Source organism: Dermacentor variabilis, chromosome 5 (assembly GCF_050947875.1).
Source record: "Dermacentor variabilis isolate Ectoservices chromosome 5, ASM5094787v1, whole genome shotgun sequence".
NCBI classification, from domain to species: Eukaryota; Metazoa; Arthropoda; class Arachnida; order Ixodida; family Ixodidae; genus Dermacentor; species Dermacentor variabilis.
In genome coordinates, this window is record NC_134572.1 from 205,443,089 (window position 1) to 205,465,430 (window position 22,342).

At 44.3% G+C, this 22,342-nt stretch overlaps 1 protein-coding gene across 8 annotated transcripts in view; it reads left to right on the plus strand.

Annotated features, from left to right (window-relative positions):
- The window catches only part of LOC142583463 (NADH dehydrogenase [ubiquinone] 1 alpha subcomplex assembly factor 8-like), a 418,166-nt gene that overhangs the window by 17,143 nt on the left and 378,681 nt on the right, over nt 1-22,342 (plus strand). For 3 of the 8 annotated variants that reach the window (XR_012828641.1, XR_012828640.1, XM_075693945.1), the window contains exon 2: nt 18,832-18,893. The exons of the other annotated variants lie outside the window; for them this stretch is intronic. Coding sequence is in view for 1 of the 3 variants with exons in the window: in XM_075693945.1 (XP_075550060.1) it covers nt 18,832-18,893 (62 nt within the window). In the remaining 2 variants the exon portion in view is untranslated. The remainder of the gene's footprint in view (nt 1-18,831; nt 18,894-22,342) is intronic. 8 annotated transcript variants of the gene reach the window in all.

A 22,342-nucleotide genomic window follows, 5' to 3' on the forward strand; every position in this document is an offset into this window, starting at 1 on the left:
CACAGCTGAGAAAGGCCACAGGCACAATTTGCCCATGGCTGCAGCAGGAAAGGACGAACAGGGAGCACGAATCACGGCGCATGTAAATTGGAAGTTCTGTCGCCGTGCAGATTGCAGAGCAAATGCTTACTTAGAGAGACTGCCTCTCAATACAACTGGCCAGGCCGCCACATCCGAGAAGCATAAGACGGAAACTGTAACCAAGTGAGATAACAGCGAAATGAAACGGCAATCAATCACCGCATAAGGTTCAGTCAATACATTATACGTTGGCTACGAACCATATGGCAACAGTGAGCATTCACGAACACAAGTCTCTTATGCTACATTCAGCCACTTAGGTACAAGCATTCATTGCATGTTGTGGTCTGGTAACGACAGACAACCAGCAGTGCTAACAGATTGGACAGAGGATTTCACCTGTTTGAATCAACAATTGCTATTGAAGATAAATTAAGTTTCTTCTTCACTGCTATTAAAAGCAGTGAAGAAGAGACGATAGAATAATAGAAGCGACGATAGTCTAGAGGAATTTGAAATCCCACAAGTAATGCTGGAAGAAGTAAAGAAAGCCTTGCAAGCTATGCAAAGGGGGAAGGCAGCTGGGGAGGATCAGGTAACAGCAGATTTGTTGAAGGATGGTGGGAAGATTGTTCTAAAAAAACTGGCCACCCTGGTAATGCCTCATGACTTCGAGTGTACCGGAATCTTGGAAGAACGCTAACATAATCCTAATCCAGAAGAAAGGGGACGCCAAAGACTTGAAAAATTATAGACCGATCAGCTTACTGTCTGCTGCCTACAAAGTATTTACTAAGGTAACCGCAAATAGAATCAGGAACACCTTAGACTTTTACCAACCAAAGGACGAGACAGGATTCCGTAAAGACTACTCAACAATAGACCATATTCACGCTATCAATCAGGTGATAGAGAAATGTGCCAAATATAATATTAGAGGCTCGATTGCGCAGCGTTTGGATGACACACATGTAGCGTTCCTAACTAGAACGGCAACAAAAATCACATAATCTAAGTGAGACGGGTGTCGTCCGCCATTTTATTCCAACTTCTTCCTTCTCACTTCTCCTCTAGCCCATTTGTTCGTCTTCTGTCATGCGTCCAGCGCAGACCACTTCACTCTTCCGGATTTCTTTTAATTACACCTCCTGGGGTAATACTTGAATATGTTTCCAATAGCGGCACACTTCATTCTGTCTGAGGCTCCGGCGTACCAGACATTCTTCAATATTCCATGCTGGCATGCAGTCTTAGTAATTTGAAATGGTCCGCAAAATTTTGAATTTCAATGCACAGCTCCTTTCCTTACAAGGACATAGTCTCCAGGCTGTATGTCCGGTATCTCGCTACTGTGCCTTTTATCGAAGTTTCGCTTCATGCAGCGCTTGTAGACCTCCTGTTCTTTGACAGTTTTCCTTACTTCGGCTAGTTCGAGGTTCTCTAGGAGACCTAGCTCACATTCTGCAGGAAGTATGGGCGCTGTACCCGAAGTTACAAAATGAGGGCTGCAGCCTAAAGCCGTGGTGTATGATCTGTTGTGATGTTTCACGGCAGCCTCGACAGCACTTCCAGCCACCGGAAAAGTCTGGATACATCTTCAGATACTGTTTGATGTCTCGTATGGCACGTTCCGCTAGGCCGTTTGCTGCCGGGTGGTATGGAGAAGAATACTTTATCATTATGCCGTGCTCCTGTGCCCACTTTGATAATTTGGCCCTCCGGAAAGCCGGCCCATTGTCGCAGACTAGCATTTTTGTGTGTTTAAAACATTCAGCTTTGAGGAGATTTATTACGCTGTTTGCGTCTTCTTTGCCAGCTTTAGCCGCAATCGTCCTTGTGCACTCATCTATGGAGAGCAATAAAGCTGGCGTTCGCTTGACTCCTTCCCCCTTCTTTTTGAGCTCCGCAAAGTCCAAATGAATTACTTCGAACGGGACGCTTGAATATTCAGGGTTTGTCATAACGTCTGTCGATTGCTTGAATTTAACTTTGTTCACCTGGCAGAGGTGGCATGTGTGGATGTAATGGCTGATCTCGTTTTTCATGCCCGGCCATGTGAATCTCACGAGCAATTTCTGATAAGTGCGCCAGAAGCCATCATGTCCACCCGATCCAGGGGTGTCGTGGTATAGATGAAGAATCCTAGGAATCATAGTTGGTGGTACGTGATACCTTCCATTGATAAACTGGAGCTCTTCTGTACGTTCCCATAGCTTAATATGATTGATTGTCTCTGGATTATTGCTTGATTCCTGTACAAGTAATCTTGATAGTGCGTCAGCGTCAGTGAGGAGTGGGCCAGGACGTTGCGAAATTACGAAATCAAATTGTTGCAGATAGTTCACCCATCTAGCAATGCGGCTTCTTGGCTGGGCCATGCTCAGAAGTTGAGTCAGTGCTTGATGGTGTGTGAAAAGTATGAATTTGGCATCTTCCAGGTAAGTACAAAAGTACTGCACAGCTTTTAAGATGGCCAGAGCTTCCTTTTCTGTGGTAGAGTAATTGATTTCAGCGGGTTTCAGGGTATAGCTGTAGTACCCCACAATGTAGTGTTAGGTCTGATCAGCTTGTTTGGATGGCTTCTGGTATAGAACTGCACCGGTAGCATAATGTGATGCGTCCGTGTTCAGCACGAAAGGCAGAGAAAAATCCGGTATTCGCAAGATGGGGTCCGACGATATTAGTTTTACAAGCTCACGATAGACAGCTTCACACTTCTCGTCCCAATGAAAAGGCACGTCTTTCTGAGTTAAACATGTAAGGCACCTTGTTCTCAGTGCATAGTTTTTGATAAACGCCCGGAAGTGTCCTGCAAGGCCAAGAAAAACGCGCAGGGAGTGCACATCATAAAGCTTTACGAGCTTGGAGATTCTCTCTACCGCTTCTTGCTTAGTGCTTTTAGTTTGTCCATCAAACACCCTGCCAAGAAATACTACGGTATCTTGAAAGAACGCACTTGTCTTGAAGTTGACTTTGAGTTGGGCAAGTCTGAGGCCATGAAGAACTTTTGAAAGATGACTACGGTGTTCTTCCTTTGTCTTTGAGTAGATGATGATGTCGTCTATGTACACATTGCAAAATATGCCCAGGTAAGGTTTCAGAATGTCCGTCATAATCTTCTGAAACCACGCAGGGGAGTTTTTCCAACCAAATGGTAGGCGGTTGTACTCAGACAAGTCAAATGGGGGTTATGAACGCGGTGTACTTCTTCGTTTCTTCACTTTGTGGAATCTGCCAAAAGCCCTTGCAGAGATCTATTCGGGAAAAACAATGGCAACCACCAGTTTCGTCAATGATGTCATCGATTCTCGGCATTGGATATGGTATCAATTCAGTTTGATGATTGAGAGCCCCGTAGTCTGTGCAGAGGCGGAATGTCCCATCTTCTTTAGGTGCAATAGTTATAGGAGAAGCAAATGGGGATACAGAAGGCCAGATGATACCTGCGTCTAACATTTCTTGCACACCTTTTTATCTCTGGACATATTATAGGGGGTTCTACGAACCACTGTTTTATCTGCAAGCTCGAAAAGAATGGCATGTGATTTCATTGCTGGAGGGTAGCTTCCCATGCATATAAGCTCTGGGTACTTAGTCTTGATGTCTTCCTGGTGAAAAATTAGCCTTGATAGACTAGGTTCTTCACCAGGATCTTCTGTTCTTATCGTGTCTTCGGCCATTACCTTGTCATCCCAACAAAGGTTTATCTTAATTTTTTTCATGTCTGGACGGGACAAAAGAAAATCGTAGGTGACATTGGGAATTGCCAATACGTCACTGGTAATAGCATTTCCTTGAAATTCAATAGACAGGGTTACCCATTCGCTATGCATGGTCACTGACCCATCGTAGGCTTGGACACGCAATCTTCTACCAGCGTGCAGACGACTGGCATCCACTCGAGTCTTGTTGATAATTGATACCGAAGCTCCACTGTCAACGAGAGCCTTCACTTCAATGCCATCTACCTTAATGGGGGCGTACAATAAGTTTGACGACACCAATACACTGTCTCACTGAAGCTCTTTTTCTGGAGCTTGTGATGCACGGTAGACAGATTATGTGGAAGTAGGTTGCATTGAACTGCGGTAATTGGTTCTTCACCATCCTCCCAGTCATGATTTACGCTTCCCAGAGATTTGTTTATGAAGCTGTGTTCACATTCAGTTGACGGCAATGACTCTAGATGCTCACTCAGCTTACGAGAATCAAGTTGCTCTGTTCTACCATCTGGCTGTCTTCTTGATGTAATTCTTGGCACTGAGGTCTGTAGAAAGTTCAGAAGGTCATCAAACGTTCTTGGACCTTTGAGCTGGACATGACTACGGATCTCGATACACAACCCTTGCGTTATCAAAGCTACAACAGCAGAAGATGACAGATTTGGTTCTGCAGAATACAATAGGCGACGCTTCTCAAGACAGTACTCAAGCAGAGAGCCACCTGTATAACTGAACGGTAGTGCCGCATCCCATCTGTCTACTGCGTTGCCTTCGAAAGCCGCTAAAAAGTTGCTTTTCCACAGTTCCCAACGTGTTGTTCCATGATCTATGAGTTGCACGTCATACCATTTTCTGGCTATACCGCCCAAATAGCGGCGCATATTCAAAATCTTTGTATAGTTGGAGTGCCACATATTCTTGTCACAGGCGTACTCAAGACAGTACTCAAGCAGAGAGCCACCTGTATAACTGAACCCTAGTGCCGCATCCCATCTGTCTACTGCGTTGCCTTCGAAAGCCGCTAAAAAGTTGCTTTTCCACAGTTCCCAACGTGTTGTTCCATGATCTATGAGTTGCACGTCATACCATTTTCTGGCTATACCGCCCAAATAGCGGCGCATATTCAAAATCTTTGTATAGTTGGAGTGCCACATATTCTTGTCACAGGCGTACTCGAAAAACCACAGCCAGTAGTGTGCACTTTGCGAGTTTCCTTCAAAAACATCTGGTTCAACAATGCTTCGTGCTGACTGCTCTCGACTAAGCGCTTGGGCGAAAGTTCTCATTATTTCGATCTGTTGTATAATGTTTCTTTGCAGTTCCATAACACTCAAGTCTCACAACTCACAACTCACAACTAACTAAGTTAGTTGTGAGTTCAGCGCTGTCCTGTGTGTTCCTGCCTTCTGTCGTCGTTTTTTCGCGCTGCCCCTTCAAGATGTTCAACCAGTACCAACTCGCCCAAATGTCGATCCTTCTACAGCATCGAACCTGATTTCAGGCATAATTGGGTGATTCACATGAAATGCATGAGATAGTTCGTTATCAAGTTCTGTGATAAACTGAACAAACAGTCTAATTTAATACTTGCGCAACAGTGTTCTAGGATCAAAATATGTTTGTCTTTCAGCACAATGTTCGATGAAGGTGTAGTGGGCGATAGGTTGAGAGTTTTTCAGAATTGTTTGGGGTTATTTCATAACGTGCCGAGTAAAGTAAATGAGTAGAATGAGTGCTTGGCTTTAGCGGCAAGAGAAACGAATAGCCTTTATATGGTCCGATATGTATCCCAAGTGCGTTTTGTATTTAAGAGCTTTACGAACTGGAATTGACACTTTTTGTTTTTAAAGTCGTTTCAGTGCAGTGCTGAACCATGGGGAGGCTGATCGTATGTTGATTGCGATGGTGGAGACGTAACTTCTGATTAGTTGCTGCAGCTTAGCTTTAAAGAGATGCCAGTTAGTTTCGATAGGGCGGAGGGCAAAATGGGTGAGAAACCATTCTTGAATAATGGACAGATCATTATTTATGGCAGCATAGTTATCTTTATCATATAATGTAATTGTTTTCTTTATTTTTGGGGGGTTAGGTAGGTAGCACTTAAATGCTGTGTGAAGAACATTATGATTGCTTATAGCAGATAAATTTATTTATTTATTTATACACATACCTCACAGGCTCCAACTGGAGTATTGCGTGAGGGGGGTAAGAGAAACAACATGTCGAAAACAGGAGCAAAAAACATAGCTAACAACAAATCAAACAATTGAAAAAAAAGTTGAATCGAAATACGCCGAACAACATCAAGCAAACGAAGAACAAAAACACTCTGGACGATCAGAAACGCGCATGGCTCATCAAATTCCTGCAAAGAACTGCAAGTGCATGTCAAGTGACATGCTGTCCACAGAATGACAGTCAAGTGACATGGTACAAATGAAACATGTGCGCATAACTACGGAATCAATTTTTTTAATGTTTCTCTAAACGTGTCCAGATTATTAATTTCAACAATGTGGCTTGGAAGATCGTTCCAAGCTGCTATTGCCAGAGGTAATGCAGATTTGTTAAATGCATTTGTGTGGCCGAAAACACGTGTGAAACTGTGTGCGTTATATAAGCGGCGAGATGTGCGAAATGGGCGGGAAAGGGGTAATGTAGTTGCGTGTTGACTGTGAGTGATTTTGTGCAGTAAGCAAAGGAGAGCTATCGTCCTTCTAGATTCAAGAGATGGGAGTGATAGTGATTTCTTTATAGCAGTCACGCTAGAATGCCTACTGTAATCTTTCGCGATGAAACGCGCGGCACGGTTTTGAACAGATTCGAGAGAATTTATTAAATATTCCTGATGTGGCGACCAGATGGCGGAAGCGAATTCAAGCTGCGGACGAACAAAGGTTCTGTACGCTATTGCACGAGTGGCTGAAGGGGCTTCACGTAGGTTTCGTTTTAGGTAACCAAGTGTGCGAGATGCTTTTGCTGTAACATGTTTTATATGCGTCTTCCATGATAAGTTTGTTGTAATATGAATACCGAGATATTTGTACAAGGGGGTGACAGTGACAGCACTGTTGTTAAGCGAGTAAGTGTAAAGAGAGTTAGTTTTCTTTCGGCTGACAGTCATTAATTTGCATTTTTCAGTATTTAGTGACATTTGCCATAGCTTGCACCAGCTTGTAATCTTATCTAGATCTTTTTGAAGAGCTATGTGATCGTCGGGTGTCTTAATTTGGCGATAAACTACGCAATCGTCAGCAAATAATCTGATTGGTGATGTTATGTTCGATGGCAAATCATTTATGTAGATGAGAAACAATAGCGGACCCAGTACGCTACCTTGAGGTACACCAGATGACACATCGGCCAAGGGAGAAGAATGATTGTCAGTGAACGTAAACTGTTTGCGGGATGTGAGGAAGTTCCTTATCCACGATATTGTAAGGCTGTCTAAATGTAATGATGATAATTTGGCTATTAATCTAGAGTGGGGAACGCGATCAAAGGCTTTGGCAAAGTCAATAAAGATACTATCAATCTGGAAACCATTGTCTATGTATGTGAATAGCTCGTTAGTGAATTCAATTAGTTGAGTCTCACAGGAAAGTTCTTTCCTAAAACCGTGTTGCTTCGGATAGAAGAAATTGTTAGCTTCTAAGTGCTGCACAATATTAGATGCTATCACATGCTCCAGTAATTTACATGGAATGCTTGTTAATGATATGGGTCGGTAATTACTTATCCTACTTTTATCGCCCGACTTAAAGACGGGAATGATTTTCCCGATTTTCCAGTCACATGGTAGTTCCCCTGTGGATAAGGATTGCTCAAAAATACGTGATAGAATGGGGGCTGTATATGTGGACGTATGCTTTAAAATTTTATTATTTATACCATCAACGCCGGCTGAGGTAGAGACTTTTAGTTTTTTAATTAGGGATGAGATGCCGGCGGCATCAATCTTTATTGGTGCCATATACCTGTAGTTTACGTCTGCAATTGCAGGAATGGTAGAGTAATCCTCGCGTGTAAACATCGAGGTGAAAAAATTATTAAAAGCAAGTGAGGATTATTCTGAAATAGGTGCTCCGGTATTGTCTTGGAGTGAAATTCGGCTCGAGTCTTTTCGAGGGGAAATCACTGCCCAGAATTTTTTAGGGTTATTTTGCATCATGGATTGCAGGTCGTGTGAAAAGAATTTGTGCTTAGCGCTACGAATGTTACAGCAGTAATGTTTTTCGGACTCTTTATGTTTTAACCACGCCACTGCGGTTCCTTGACGCTTAGCAATTCTGAACAGGCGTTTCTTTTTATTTTTTAGTGAGCGCAGCGCCCTGTGATACCATGGTTTAGAACTATTTACCCGGAAGTGAATTAGTGGAATATGAGCATGTGTAAGCTGCATTAGTGTTTCCTTAAAGAGCTTCCAGTTTTCCTCAACAGGTCGGGAAACAAAATTACGTATGAACGAGCTGTAGAAATTCTCTAAACCTATGTTGATGGCAGTGAAATCAGCCTTCTTATAATTAAATATGCGCTTAGGTGTTGTAGTGCGTTTGTATAATGGTAGTTCTATTATGAGGTTAATGAGTAGATGATCACTAAAACCAGGCATCAAAGAAACCGATGCAACTGTTTCAGGGATTGATGTGAAAACGAGGTCAAGAACATTATTGCCACGAGTGGGTTTCTGAATCATTTGCACTAGAGAAAAGTCTAGTGCAAGCGCTACGAAATTGTTGGAGTGTTGGCAGGGTGACGTTAGGTTAGCCCAGAATTTCTGGGTAATTAAAATCACCAAATAAAAATATGTTACCTTTAGGAAATTTCTTAGTAATTTCGCAAAGATTTTCATACAAATATGACGTAAACGTTTCTGTACTGTCTGGTGGTCGATAACATATTCCAAATACGTTCTTTGAATGCGAAGATGGAATGCAGACCCAGGTTATTTCAAGTGGACTTGAAATTTCAAGTGGAAAGGCAGTAATGTCTTTTTTTACGGCTATCAATACCCCGCCTCCCCTTCTTCCGTCTCTGTCTTTACGATAGATGCTGTAGTCAACTGATGGTTGTAGGACTTCGTCATCAGTGATATCGGAGTGGAGCCATGTTTCTGTGACTAGTAGAATATCACAATTGCTGTTTTCTAGATGCGAGCAAACTTCGACACGTTTTGGGAGTAAACTGCGCATATTCGTGAACGATATCGAAATCTGCGCTACATCATTATGGACACTTGCATTAGGAGGTGGATTACTATCAGATGAGTCTGCCAGCCTTCGAAACTGCTATCTAGATGATTTAATAACACTGTCAGTGTCAGCGCAGTACGTGAACACGGTATTCTCTATGCGCAGTTTATCGACGGCTAGCTTAAACGGCACATTTTTGGACTTCCCAAATTCTATTAACTTTCTTCTGGCTACTCGTGTTTGCAATGAAAAGTCTTCGCGCACAGCAAAATTTGTATTTTTGAACTTATAACCTTTTTCTATTACTCTTTGCTTATCCTTGAAGAAGGTGAATTTAGTAATAATCGGTCTACATTTACCCACTTGATATTTGCCAAGACGATGCGCACGGTCGATTTGCGAAGATTCGATTGTAACGCCAAGCTCTTTGAACAAATATCAATGACTCTGCCTTCTGACGCTGACCATGTTTCATTGGAATCGTCGGGGATGCCAAAAAAGAGGAGATTACATCGCCTTAGCCGATTTTCCGTATCATCGCATCTTGATTCAATAGTCTTAATTTGCTGAGATATTGAATTAATAGCTTCAGGCGAGCGGAGTGGCAATGCACTTTGGCTTTTTTTCAGCGATGACGTGTCAACCTCAAGAACACGTATTCTTGAAGATAGCTGTTGCAGTTCCTCGTTGACAGATGCTTGCCAGTGCTTAAGTGCGTGTAAATCACTACGCATATCTGCCTGCCCGCTTTCAATCCTTGTTACGGTTTCCAAAACAGTTGTTAACAATTCTTCTGTAGAAGGTCCCGGATTTGTCTCGACATCGCCAGATAGAAGCAGAGTCATTATTTTAACGCACATTGCTACGCAGCTACTACAACGCTTAAACGAGTTAGAGAGCTCAGTGGGGCACAACACCAAGAATAGGCAACGGTTGCTACTCCGAACGGAAAAACAATCAAGGTATCTAACCTGAAACATGATTAAGGGTGAGTGCGCCATTCCTGCAGCGGTGTTGTGCCCCAGTGAAGTGCTCGCCGAGGAATCCTTATGTAGTCTGAGGCCACGATTGATAGCGGAAGCGGTAGATGTAGGTACAGATGTATAAATGTGTAATATAAGAGAAGTTATCCAGATGAGTTTTCAGTAAAAGGTTAAGAATGTTAGAAGAATGATCCATTTGTGGTGTTGACAAAATTAGCAGCAACAATCCAAATGTTACGCATGAAGTGAGGAAGCTGTTTGTGCTTTATCGGACCATGTTATGCTGGGAAAATTAAAGTTGCCAAGTAAAATAATCGAAGCGTTATGATATGCTGTCATAATGGAATGAAGAGCATCATGGAAATGACTAATGAAGGTGGCATCTGCACCCAGCGGGTGGTAACACGTGCCGGTTATAATGGGTGGGATAGATGCGTGGCAGCATATGAATAACATTTCTAAGGGGGAGGGAATATTGACGGTGGAACACAATGCTGTTATGAGCGGCTATCAGCATGCCACTGCCACATTTGTTTAGTCGGTCATAACATAAGATATGGAAATCAGGAAAACAAGAAGCCAGGTCAGTATCAGTAACTGAATAATTCAGCCAAGTTTCAGTAAAAAAATGATAAGGTTACAATTGTTTGTTTCGGCTATATGTGAAAGAGAGTCTTGCTTTGGCAAGATACTTCTGATGTTTGTATATATTAGTGATAAAGCTGTATGCGAAAGGTTTTTGTCAGCTGATCTAGCATCAGGCGATAACCATTGTGGCTGTGCAAGGACTTTCTGTTCAAGTGGATAAAAAATGTAGGTTGTGTTTGTAATTATTAGTTCAAGTTTTTTGTGTGTAAGTCGGATGTTTGGTGAGAAGTCTGGGGCGATACTGTGGTCAGTGTCATTCAGTTGTGCACTTAGTGACAAGACGTGCTCTTTGTCTGGAAAGTGGGCAAACCAGACAATGATTGGCTTATTTTTGTTTGTTTGGAAGCAGCCAATCCTGTGGTTGCGTTCAATGTCTCTTGGCTCCAATGAAGTGCTAAGCTTTGAAATGCAAAGGTTGGGGATTAGTTTTTCAGATTGTTGCCATATTTTGCATTCGCTGTCCTTGAAATCGAAAAACACAAGATTGGAGCACCCAGCGCTTTCTGCAGAGTCGTTCATCCTAGTGACCGAATTAGTGACCTGGTTGGTTTTCTGCCCAGTTAGAGCTTCTACTTCGGCGATGTGTTTTTTAATAGACACGATTGCTGGACAAACAGCCTTAATTTCACCTAGTCCTTTTTTGATGTCGTCAAAAGCTTTTTAGCTTTGGGTCAATTTGGAATGTGTCGATTTTATTTCATATAATAATGTTGCTTGCCCAGCTTGAACTTCGCTCAATGCTGACATAATATCACAAGGTGTCTATGTTGCAGTATATTGAGTAAAAGGCCAGGGTTTTCTTCAATGTCACTTGCTAGTAGCAGGAGTTCAAGAACTTGAGCATAATCACAAATCATCAAAAAAAAAGTACACCTTCGCAGCACAACTAAAGCCTTGTATCGACTGCGGTGTGCAAAAAGGGAAAAGTAACTCTTTACCTGCACAAAAGGCAAGGGAAGTGAATGAGTGTGGGCTGTAGTTGTGCCGCCAAGCCCACCAGAAAGTGGCGCTGTCATGTCTGGCTTTTTATGGAACGGCAGTGACGTCAAGGTTGATGAGGTAGCGCTGGTCCATCCAGTCAAGGAAAGGACACGAGGCAGCTGTTTGATAAGCAAGTCAGCATTGCTCTTGCGTAGAACTGTAGGCAGTTCGTACTTTGGCACAGAAATGGGCTGGACAAAGGCAGCAGTGATTGAGTGGTTAAGCGGTTGGTAGTCCGCAAGCATCAGACCCCCTTCGGGTGCACAGGGCGGCGCCAGTAGGGACGCTACCAGGCGAGTCAAGGCGATTGTCTGCACAAAAGTTAAGTGAACTGGATGAGTGTAGGTCATAGTTGTCATGCCGCCAAGTCCACTGGATTCTCCACTGGAAGTCCACTGGAATCTTCCTGGTCTTCTCAGGTAGAAGTCCATGCTCCGGGGGCAGCTGTTGTAGATGGCGGCTTGCTCGATTGTCCGGGACTATGTTGGTATTCTCTTTACAGTCCTGGCTTGGATCACGGCTTTTCGGGGGCATCCGGTACGTGAACAAAAAGCACCTCCACCAGATGTCACGTAGTAGTGACTGTGAAGAAGGCACCAAGACTGTGATTGATGAAACTAGTGTTTTATTGGACGAACTTGTGCCCTCAAAAGCAGGCTACACTTAAAGAAGAGCAATAGCGGGGAACACGATCGGCAATCGGCAAAAATCTGATTAGCGGGTCAAGAGCGTCGGCTTTTATGCATCAGTCGTTGAATGTTCCAGAGTAATCCCTGGGACCCGTGTGCCTTCCATAATGTTCTACATTATTCGCGTTGTGCACACATGCAATCAGATTACACAACGTTCGGTCACAGACAGCGGATGGAACCATCGATAACATTCCAGACACTTCCGATACATGCAGGTGTGTCCTGCGGTGTGCGATAGCATTTCTTAGGCTGTGAAACGCGGTCGCCTGATCAAGATAGGTAAGTACACGTGTCAATATGCTACAGATGGTTGTCAAAGAAAGGCGACAGGAACGTCGTCAAGCTGCAGTTGTGCAGCTTCTTCCTGCCCTTGCATTTCTTTTGCTGTAAAAAGGAAGGAAAATTCTAAATATAGTTGAAAGTTGAACCTGTCTGCTCCTGGCGCAGAGCTTTTTCAGGCGTTCAATGCAACTCCAAGCTTGGGAATGCTGAATAGATGGTTATATAGATTGTTTCCTCCACATTTGTGGTCCAGTGTTTTGTGTTCTTCTTTTTCTTTGTACTTAAGGAATGTTTGTGAATAGTGTGTGGAGCTAGATACATATTCTAAATGTTTACCAGGAGTATCTGCCTGGTCTTCCAACCCGCTACCTTGGTTATTTACCAAGGGCAGCGGATGCGGTTGCGGCCCTTCAGCCTTCAGAGCGCAGTCCGCATTTTTTGTTTCATGGGTGTATGAGTTTATTTCGCAAAGAAACCTCTCCCAGCTTGCTCTCCTAGCCTGCCGTCGTGTGGGTTTTCTTTGTGATTTAGACTGTTTGAACTCAACAAGGCTTTATGCAGTTGGGTATCGGTGTAAAATGCCCCATGATTTGTTTTGCTTTTTTCGAGCTTGCCTGCAGTCTTCATTCCACCAGGGAACTCGTCTTCCATATGAATGACCTTTTGCTTGAGGGATGAACTTTCCTGCAGCAGCAGCAATGAAAGCGGTAAAATATGATACAGCATGATCTATAGTAAGATTACTTATAAAATCTCATGATAACTAGGTGGATTCCTTAAAACATTTCCACTCAGCTGACGCTAGTTTCCAGTGAGGGACATGCAGAGGGGGGTTATGTTGTGTTACTGAGTTCAGAGTAACTGGGAAGTGGTCACTTCCAAGTGGATTTTTGATGACATGCCATTCTAAATCAAGGAGAAGACAAGCAGAGTCAATTTACAGGTCCATTGATGAATATGATTGTTGATAAAGGTTGTAATGTGTTGGTTCTTTCTTATTAAAGATGCATGCACTGGAGTTCACAAAGAAGCTTCTATCAGTCGACCTCTCGCACATCGCATAGAGATTCTTAAAGCATGTTATGAGCATTAAAATCACTGGCTATTATGTACGGTTCTGGGAGCTGGTCAATGAGGCTGTAAAATTCAGTTTTATTGAGGTGATAGTTTTGCGATATGTAAATGCAGCAACTAGTTTTCAGCTTGTTGAATAAAATTTCTTGCAGATATAGCCTCTAGGGGCTCTGAAGGGCAAACTCTTGGCAAGCAACCAACTTATTTACAGCTATAGCTACACCTCCCGACAAGGCAGAAGTGTTGTCACGGTTTTTGCGGAAAATTTCATATTGCTTGATAAAGCTCGACTGTGTAGGCTTTAAGTGTGTTTCTTGGACACGCAGCACTCTCAGATTAAATCTATGTCGAGGTTACATAGAAGTCCTCTGACATTCCACTGCACTATCTTTGTATCCATGTTGCAGACGATGTTTGTGCTGTGCGCCTCATGCAAATGGACTAATTTAACTTACAGAGCCCCTTGGGGGCCCTGCTATGCAGCAATTTTCTTTTTTGGAGCTATGATGAGTCTCGCCGCTCACATGTACTCATCAACACATCGTTCGGTACATTGACCCCAGCGCTCCTCCGCTACCCAGGTTGCCTGGGCGGAGGGCTTTGGGTCAGACCAACGGTCCTTCCCAGACAAGGGGGCTGCTGTGGTGCAGTGCAACTGAGTTACTGCACTCAAGGCACAAGCAGCTATGTCGGTCTTACAGGTCACGAGCCTGGCATTCCTTCGGATTGCCTTGACACAAAAGAGGTCAAGGTATACAACCATGCACCAAAGCCGTCTGCGAAGCTGCGCGACCACACGAGGGTGCGCCATGACCGGTTCTGGCTCTGGATTCCACTGAGCCAAACAAAACCCTGTGGATTGACTGGTACACATGGTCAAGTTGAGCGACCTTAAAAGCATGCATCATAACTTAATGGAGAAATTTCCACCTGACTCCTCAAAAATCACGGCAGGACGAGCCCACACTTCAAGAAACTTCGTGTCGCCCAAGTGATGCCGCTCATGGGTGAGATGGAACCAGACCTCCTTCCGTGCTTTCACAAGCATTTCGTGAAGGCCCGGCGCCCGTCCCCCGAAAACTGCCTCGCAGCGTGCCAACCAAACTTGGTATGAGCACTCGACAAGAAGAAGCACAAACTGGTTGATCGTCTGATTAGGCAAAGGGTGGAAAAATCGAACAGTGTGAAATGGAACACCTGGGAGATTAAAAAGACTAGCAATCCTTTGGAGAAGAGCTGCAGGAAGCAAACACTGTGTAAAGATATGAACCAAATCCTCATGATCGCCACAAAAAGGGCACACTCCACTAGCAGGGATGCCTGTGAAGGGCCTGTAACTCATCGGCAGGCACCCTCGCGCCAGGTGGTACATGAACGTAGCTCGCCTAGCGTCGAGGAAGCTGGCCGTAATGAGCTTCCAACTTGGCCTGCGGATGGACAGAACATACCTTTGGCAATGCATGGGGGAGACCTAGGGTGAGGATATCAACTAGTTCCTGGATTGAAGTTGAAACTGCATTGATGCCGGGGTGACCCTTGCGGAGACATACCAGAGAATTTGGCAGCCGTCGCATAAATGGTGGACGGGGAACGTGAGCAAGGCACACAGTGGGAAAATGTGCTGAAGCAAGGTTTGAGTACGGGCTAGTTGGTATTCCATGGTTCAAACGTCACTTACAGCGCATACATAGACGGAGGACAAAAAAGAACGACGATGTCCTCCGTCTATGTATGCGCTGTAAGTGACGTTTGAACCAGGGAAAATGTGCTTTGCGAAAACAAGCGGAGTCCGGTGCTAAAAGAAAAGGAAGTTTCGAGTCAGGAGCATATCCAAGTTAAGAGCGACCTGGGTCCATTTGACATTTCCCATGATGCCCAGTTCGGCAATCCAGAGTCCTCCCTTATCCTTGCGGAACTTAAGCACCTGCCGAGCTACACAACCAGTTGTCCCTTTCCAGAGGAAACGAAAGAACACCCTCTCCAAGATAAGGTTGGTTCGAGTTGGAACAGGAGACACACATGCCACGTACGTATGAGAGGAAAACAGAAGTGAGCGAAGAATTGTTACTCGTGCCGTCAACAGACATGACAACACGCTGAATTCCTGAATCCTGGTTTCATGCTTATCCTTAGCCTGCTGCCAGTTTTCAGGAGACGGACGGAACTGGAAACCTAGAATGTGCAACCGAATTTTCACGGGAAGACCATGAACGGCCTGTGGACTGGACAGAGTGGAGTTCAGGTACATGGCAGCACTTTTCGACCTATTCAACTTTGCACCACTCACCTCGCATTAACTGTCCATGACTTCCAAGATGGTGCAAGCTGACGCTTCATCCGGGACGACAATAGACAAGTCATCTGCTTAGGCAAAGAGTAATGAATGAATGAATGAATGTGTGTTGTTTAGTGGCGCAAGGCCCAAAGAGCACCAAGACAGTGTTAGTGATTTTGCGGTGGAATGATGAGTTCTGTGAAGTTGATTTGACGTGGCTGTAAAGGGGCCTAAAAATAGTTGCTGTAAAGTGCATAAAATCTCTACGTGCAATAAGATTATGGCAATGACTAGGCAAAGAGTGCAACCGGAGGGGACCCTGGTGGGAGTAGGAACCTGCCAATTCTACTGTTGCAGGACAACCTATGCAGAAGCGGTTCAAAAGCGAGCATGTAGAGGGCAAGCAAGAGAGAATTCCCCTGCCGTACACCACGTCCCACAGTGAACGCCTCTGAGACGCAGTCCTGTGTGAGAACAGAAGAAGCCGGTCGAGAATACGAAGCTTGGACCATCTGCCGAAAACCCAACGTGCTATTGTGAGCGCTGTGTTTAGACGCGAAGGCCTCGGCTCAGGAGACGTCGGCACCATCCAGGAGGTTGATGGCCCCTTCTGCTGGGGCAGTGGAGCAGTGCTAGCTGCAGCCGTTTAGGGGGCGGACGGCGTCACTGGTACAATGAACTAGAAGGGGCAGTGCAGCGTGCGGAGGTGGCTGCGTATACACAGTCTTTTCATGGGCGCCACCATATTGCTACGCTGTGGCGCCATCTATGGGCAGTCGGCATGCTGGCTTGGGCAAGCGCTCCATTTTGCAAGGCAGGTATACGCTCGGCAGTAGTTTCTGGCTTTTGTTTTCGCGCTCATGAGTTCTATTTAGTATGACGTGGTGTTTGCGTCGAAGACGGTTCTGTGAGACGTACTGAAGTGGTTTAAGTCGGTATGGTCGGACTTTCTGCTGGCATTGAGGCGGACGGAGCATGCAGCGTGACGTGTGCGCACATGCTTGAGCCTACAATCAGCCTCGGAGATCAACTGTGCATTTCTGATAGTTCCATTCACTAATGTGACCTTATTGCAGTATTATCCTCTAGTTCTAAGCTGCGATTTAGGAGCAATGAAACGTACGCGACGATCATAACAGCGTGGGTACCGTTCTGCTACGATAGTCCTGAGCTGTGCTGTTATACTTTGACAAATGTTCAAACTGTCAGCTGCAGGTTACATTGCGTAACTACTCTTTTCTGTGGATGAGGTTTCCACCCATGAATAAAATAGTTTTGGTTAGTAATAACAGCATACCAAAGAGTGTGAACTATACTTGTCCAGCAAAGCAACCGCTTATGAACTGTGCGAGCGTTCTCACCAGTGGTAGGTACTGGATTACAGATATTTGTTCTACATAGCGTATGGTCCAAGTATGCGGCATCAATGTTTATAGATCTATGAACGCTGTGCAGCTTGACTACGCGAGCTCGTACTATGGCGTTCCCCTGTTTTTCTTTCTTTTTCGAGAAAACGATGATAACCGCATTTTTTTTTCAGTTGTGCTCGTTCCGTTTGCTACGACGCAGTCACACTTATTATGGAAGTTTTGTCCTCAGGAATAGCAATCGCATTCTTTTCATGTGATCCATCTCAGATACTATGGCATTACAGGGCAAAACAGCAATGCCGAAGCACACTATAGCTTATATATGTATCATGCTGGTTCACCAACCGCAGTGATTGCTGAGGTGAGCAGCATCATCGGTCTCATGCAGGAGGCTAGCGCAGACATATAGTGATTTCAAGCCAACTAGACTTGAAATGAAACAGAAGGTTGCCGGTGTATCGCACATACTTGATAGCGCCTGCCGCTTAGATGTTTCGTGGTTGCCTTAGGTTGGCCGTACACGAGCATGCACTCTTATGTTTTAGTCCCTACGCCAAGCAGTCAGATAGTGAGCACATTTACCATTTCATGCTGGTAATACACAGACACCGGTTCCCTTCGTTTAATTAATACTGATATACGCAGTAGTTCACAACACATACCCACACCGTGGCTGATAATGTGTGTCGCATGTATGCACTTCCAAGAGATATTTCCGCGTACTGTAGTTACCGATGCACCCAAAGCTTCCCTGACGACCTTATATGAACAGATATTGCGTAAATTGCATGAGGTATGATCTAAAACATCTCAAAATCGTTCCACAGCAGGCGACAGCAATACTTTCAAGCAGCACTGTGGCGGATCGCACAAGCCAGAGAGGAGGAAAGGCTCACCGCGCACCCTTTTCTCCTCGCTCGATGAAACGGTCTATACCTGACGCCACTGGTGTGGAAAGAAGCGGCGGCATCGCAATTGCTCACTCTTGCATGCGGTGCCTGTTGTGTGGCTCAAAAGCCTTTTGGTGGTGTTTCATTCGCATTCTCTGAATGTCTGACGCTTTTAAATTCATGAACATTTCAGGATTTCATTTTTAAATTAAACATTTCATGAAACAGCGAGGCTGGTGGCTGATATTGTGCGACATTATTCGTTTGTGCAGTTCTTATTTTCCAGGGCCTTACTTAATGTGCTGTTGAAAGGGCTGTCAAGGAGGGAACAGTCATACAATGTAACTGTTTAATTTAAGCTTACTTTCCTTGTTACGGGTACTAGGATTTCCTGAAGCAAGGCAAGCAGCGGCACTTCTGTAATGCAGGTCGTTTATTCTTGGTGCCCATTCCGATACCAATTAATGCTGTCATTGCAGTAATGTGTGAAACTATTTCAGATATCATTCTTCGGTGCCATACCAGCTCTTGTGTGTGTCCCCATACTCTGTGATACCTGTATTCGCCTAGTACACCATCTATAGAGGCGCCACGATAGCCACCTAGCAGGCACTTTCAACAGTACGCACGGGAGCAGTAGCAGACAACCCTTTGCAGCAAGGATGGCTGAAGTTCGCGGCTGCGATTTCTCCTTTGTTCAGGTACCAGACTGCTTCTTCTGCGGTGGCAGCTGTAGGGAAGATGCTGGTCTCTGTGTTAGCAGGTATGAACACGATGTTACCAGTGTTTGGGACAACCTGGCCCACATATGTGCCAGGTGCATCCTACAGACAAACGGCATGAACCCCGTTTACATGAAGGGGGCTCTTGCTAAGCAGCTGTTAAATTTTGTTGAGTAATGCAATGTCTCGATCGTGTTTTTTTTAAATCTACCCTTGCCGTAATGCTGCTTCTGTACCTCAATAATAAGCAGCCATCATTAGTGCATACTTATATGAAATAAATTGGCGCGGTACGATGTCTGCACATGACGATGGGATCTTTCTGCCGATGAATACATGTGACAGCGCCGAATAAGTGCAGTCAAAGTCGCCTCAAGGAGGGTAATTGCGAATTTATTGATCGATACACATGCACTAGTCAACAAAGTCACCAAATGCACGGGTTAATAAAAGCGCGTGTTAGCACTGTATCGCCAATGCAATTCTGTTGCATACGCCGATGAACTGCCATTCCCGCTGCAGTTTTTGCCATTTTAAATTCTCCAAGGGAGCTGCTTGGAAACGTAGAAAGGTAAAGTCTGACAAACATTTCAGTATTTTGTAATGTTACTAGAGATAGATGCCTCATGATATATCTAAAGGCAGAGCAGCACCAGTGAAAGTAAATGAGCATTGGTGGCAAGGCCGGGTTTAGTCCTCTGCGGTGTAAGCGTAATAAGAAAGAATTCAGTTGAGTACAAAATTCACATGCAAAAAGGGACTACATTGTGAAAAAGACAAATCACTCGGCGTGTTAAGTCTGCTCAGACAGCATCGAGGTGTGATGACTTCCCTAACGTGATGTGAACTTTTCAGCGAAAATGTAACAAAAATACCATATGCAGCAACTATTAGCAATTCTCGCCCTGAACTACCTATTTTCTAAACACATTTCCCAATAAACCACAATATTTAAGATGCCTGCGGGCGAAAACAATACAGCTGTTAAAGAAGCACTTGCTTGGTATCATTCCGATAAGACAGCATGAGTTAGACCCTTTACAAACGAGGCAGGGTGAAAACCTCGCACCTCAAAAAAATCAACAAGAGTTATGCATGAAGTAACTAGCAACAGTTCAACATGCGCGAAGCCATGCATAAAACAGATGCAAAAACATGAAGTGTGCGACAGCTGGTGTGAGGATTTACCAGGCCACATAAAACTAACAATTTCAGTTCTTGCAAGCTTCAGTAGCTTTAACATACAACACAATGCGCTCGTGCAGTCGTGCTGCCTAGCTAGCGCAACACAGTAAGGAATCGGTAAACAGTGTAAGCGGCAAATGGCATTGAGAAGTTAAGCAAAATGCCTTTAAACCACGTGCTGCACTGCAGACGAACTTCGTCGCTTACCCGTCTAAATACGATCAAGTGGAAAAAATGACGGGACAAAAAAAAAAAAAAAGCATGAGAACAAGAAATTTTCTGCCAAACGGCGGCGATCCATTGTTACCGTTGCTTCCGTTGATGAGGCTTCGCGGGGAACGATTAGAACCATATTCCCTGCATGTTTTTGCCGGTATATCAGCCCCTGCCATCCAACAATTCTTCTTCAGCATTTCTTGCAGCTTTCGCCACACCACACATGCGATGGGTATTGCTTATTTTGCTATGAAAACGTGAATAACACAGAAAATCACGATCAACGACGGAGAAAACTACGGCGTGCAGCTGGCTCCGTTCCCGAGTGTTTTTGGCAAGTCCGCCACCAGTGGCGCGTCCATCGACGCGAATAGTGAGCATCTAGTTACAGCTTACACAGACCATGGAATTGTGCCTCATTTGTGAAATGCTGTACCCATATCCCCAGGGACAGGAATTGTATAGATATCTGCTAGGACATCGATATCCTAGGGTAGTGTCGAATACGTCCTGCGAACGCTCCTCACATGAACATTTGGTAGCACTTTCCGTGTCCTGCGGACATTCGTTGCATGTACACGAGGGACATTCTGTGCACATGCTGCGTACATTTTACGGACATATGCCAAGGCCTTTTGCATAGTGTTCACCATAATGCTAATTATGGTTGCAGCCCATTCTGTATGTAGATGCAACGGGCAGAGTACCCGCGCTTCAAGAACAGATGCATTGTGTGCACACGTTATGTGCGCGCGCACTTGTGCGGGAGTGTAGCATACTCCTCATTCTTCTAGGCCTTGCGCCAAGAACAATTGCCTTATTGAACTACTTGAAGTTTTCAAAGTTAATTGCGACAGAAATTTCGTAGTATGACGTAAACACAAGCTGCATACGTGATAGCTTCACACTGTAATTTGAACATGCGAGAAAACATAATTCTGTTAGGAGGAAACTCATGAGGCATAGCTTCAATCGGAGGACAAATATTTGACCACGTGCATCTCAAAAGAAAACGACCATGTGGGATCACCTTGGGACACTTGCGATAGGATATCTGAGACTGACGTCCAGCAGATGTCCTATTTGTATTCGAAATGGTGCATGGGCATTGGGACATGATTCGGATGTCCTATGGACAAAGCCTGGGTCGTCAAACTACTCGCCAAAGAATGGGAAGATACAAGGAAAGCGGTAGATAGAAATTCAAGACGATGAGCAAAACGAGAACAAGGTAAAAGTGGGAGCCAACGTTTCAACAAGTGAACCTTGTTCGTTTCGCTCATCGCCAAAGCATGGTCACCATAAACACAACAATGAGCTGCTTTTCCGTGTCAGCGAAGCTACCGCTTGGCTTCTGGCATCATTGTTGTGCTAGTACTCTCCTTCTGCTCATTCGTGTTTACTGTGCAGGCGCGACATGATTTTTACAGTTGAAATTCAGTGACTTTTCAGAGTAAATGGCCTCTGTTTATGTTTGTCACTTCAATCCGTGCATGCAAGTTTTCTCTACTGCTTTTGAATTTGTGAGCATTTCTGTTCGCATCAGGAGCAAGAAGTCCGGTTGTTTGACGTTATTCATTAGCGCAGTCTCTGTTTTCATCTAAGGCATCGTTTATAATGTGCTGTTGAAAGGTGTGCCAAGGAGGGAACAAACGTGCAACCTAACAGCTTGATTTGCACTTACTTTCGACGTCGCATGTATGCGAGGGACATTATGTGGACATTTCATTCATTCATTTTATTTGGGCATTATGGTACATTACAGCATGTACAAAATGCTGTGGGCACAGACTAAAAGCGAAAAGCTTGATGGGGTCTGTACCTGATAATTGCACTTTGACAGGAGCAACAGGAAATGTTCGTATGCGGCAAGCTTACAATACCAAAACTATACATCTGAAAAATAAAACTAAAAGTGTTGAAATTAACATTAAAAAAGGAAATACTCTACTTTTATGCACGACATCAAAATGTGTCAAAACTTGGAGAAAACTTCCGGTACAATATCAAAACTTAACAGCAGCAGCATTACAGAAAACAATGCTGGTTGTTTAAAAGAGCAGGCAATGTATATGTGATCATCTGTTGG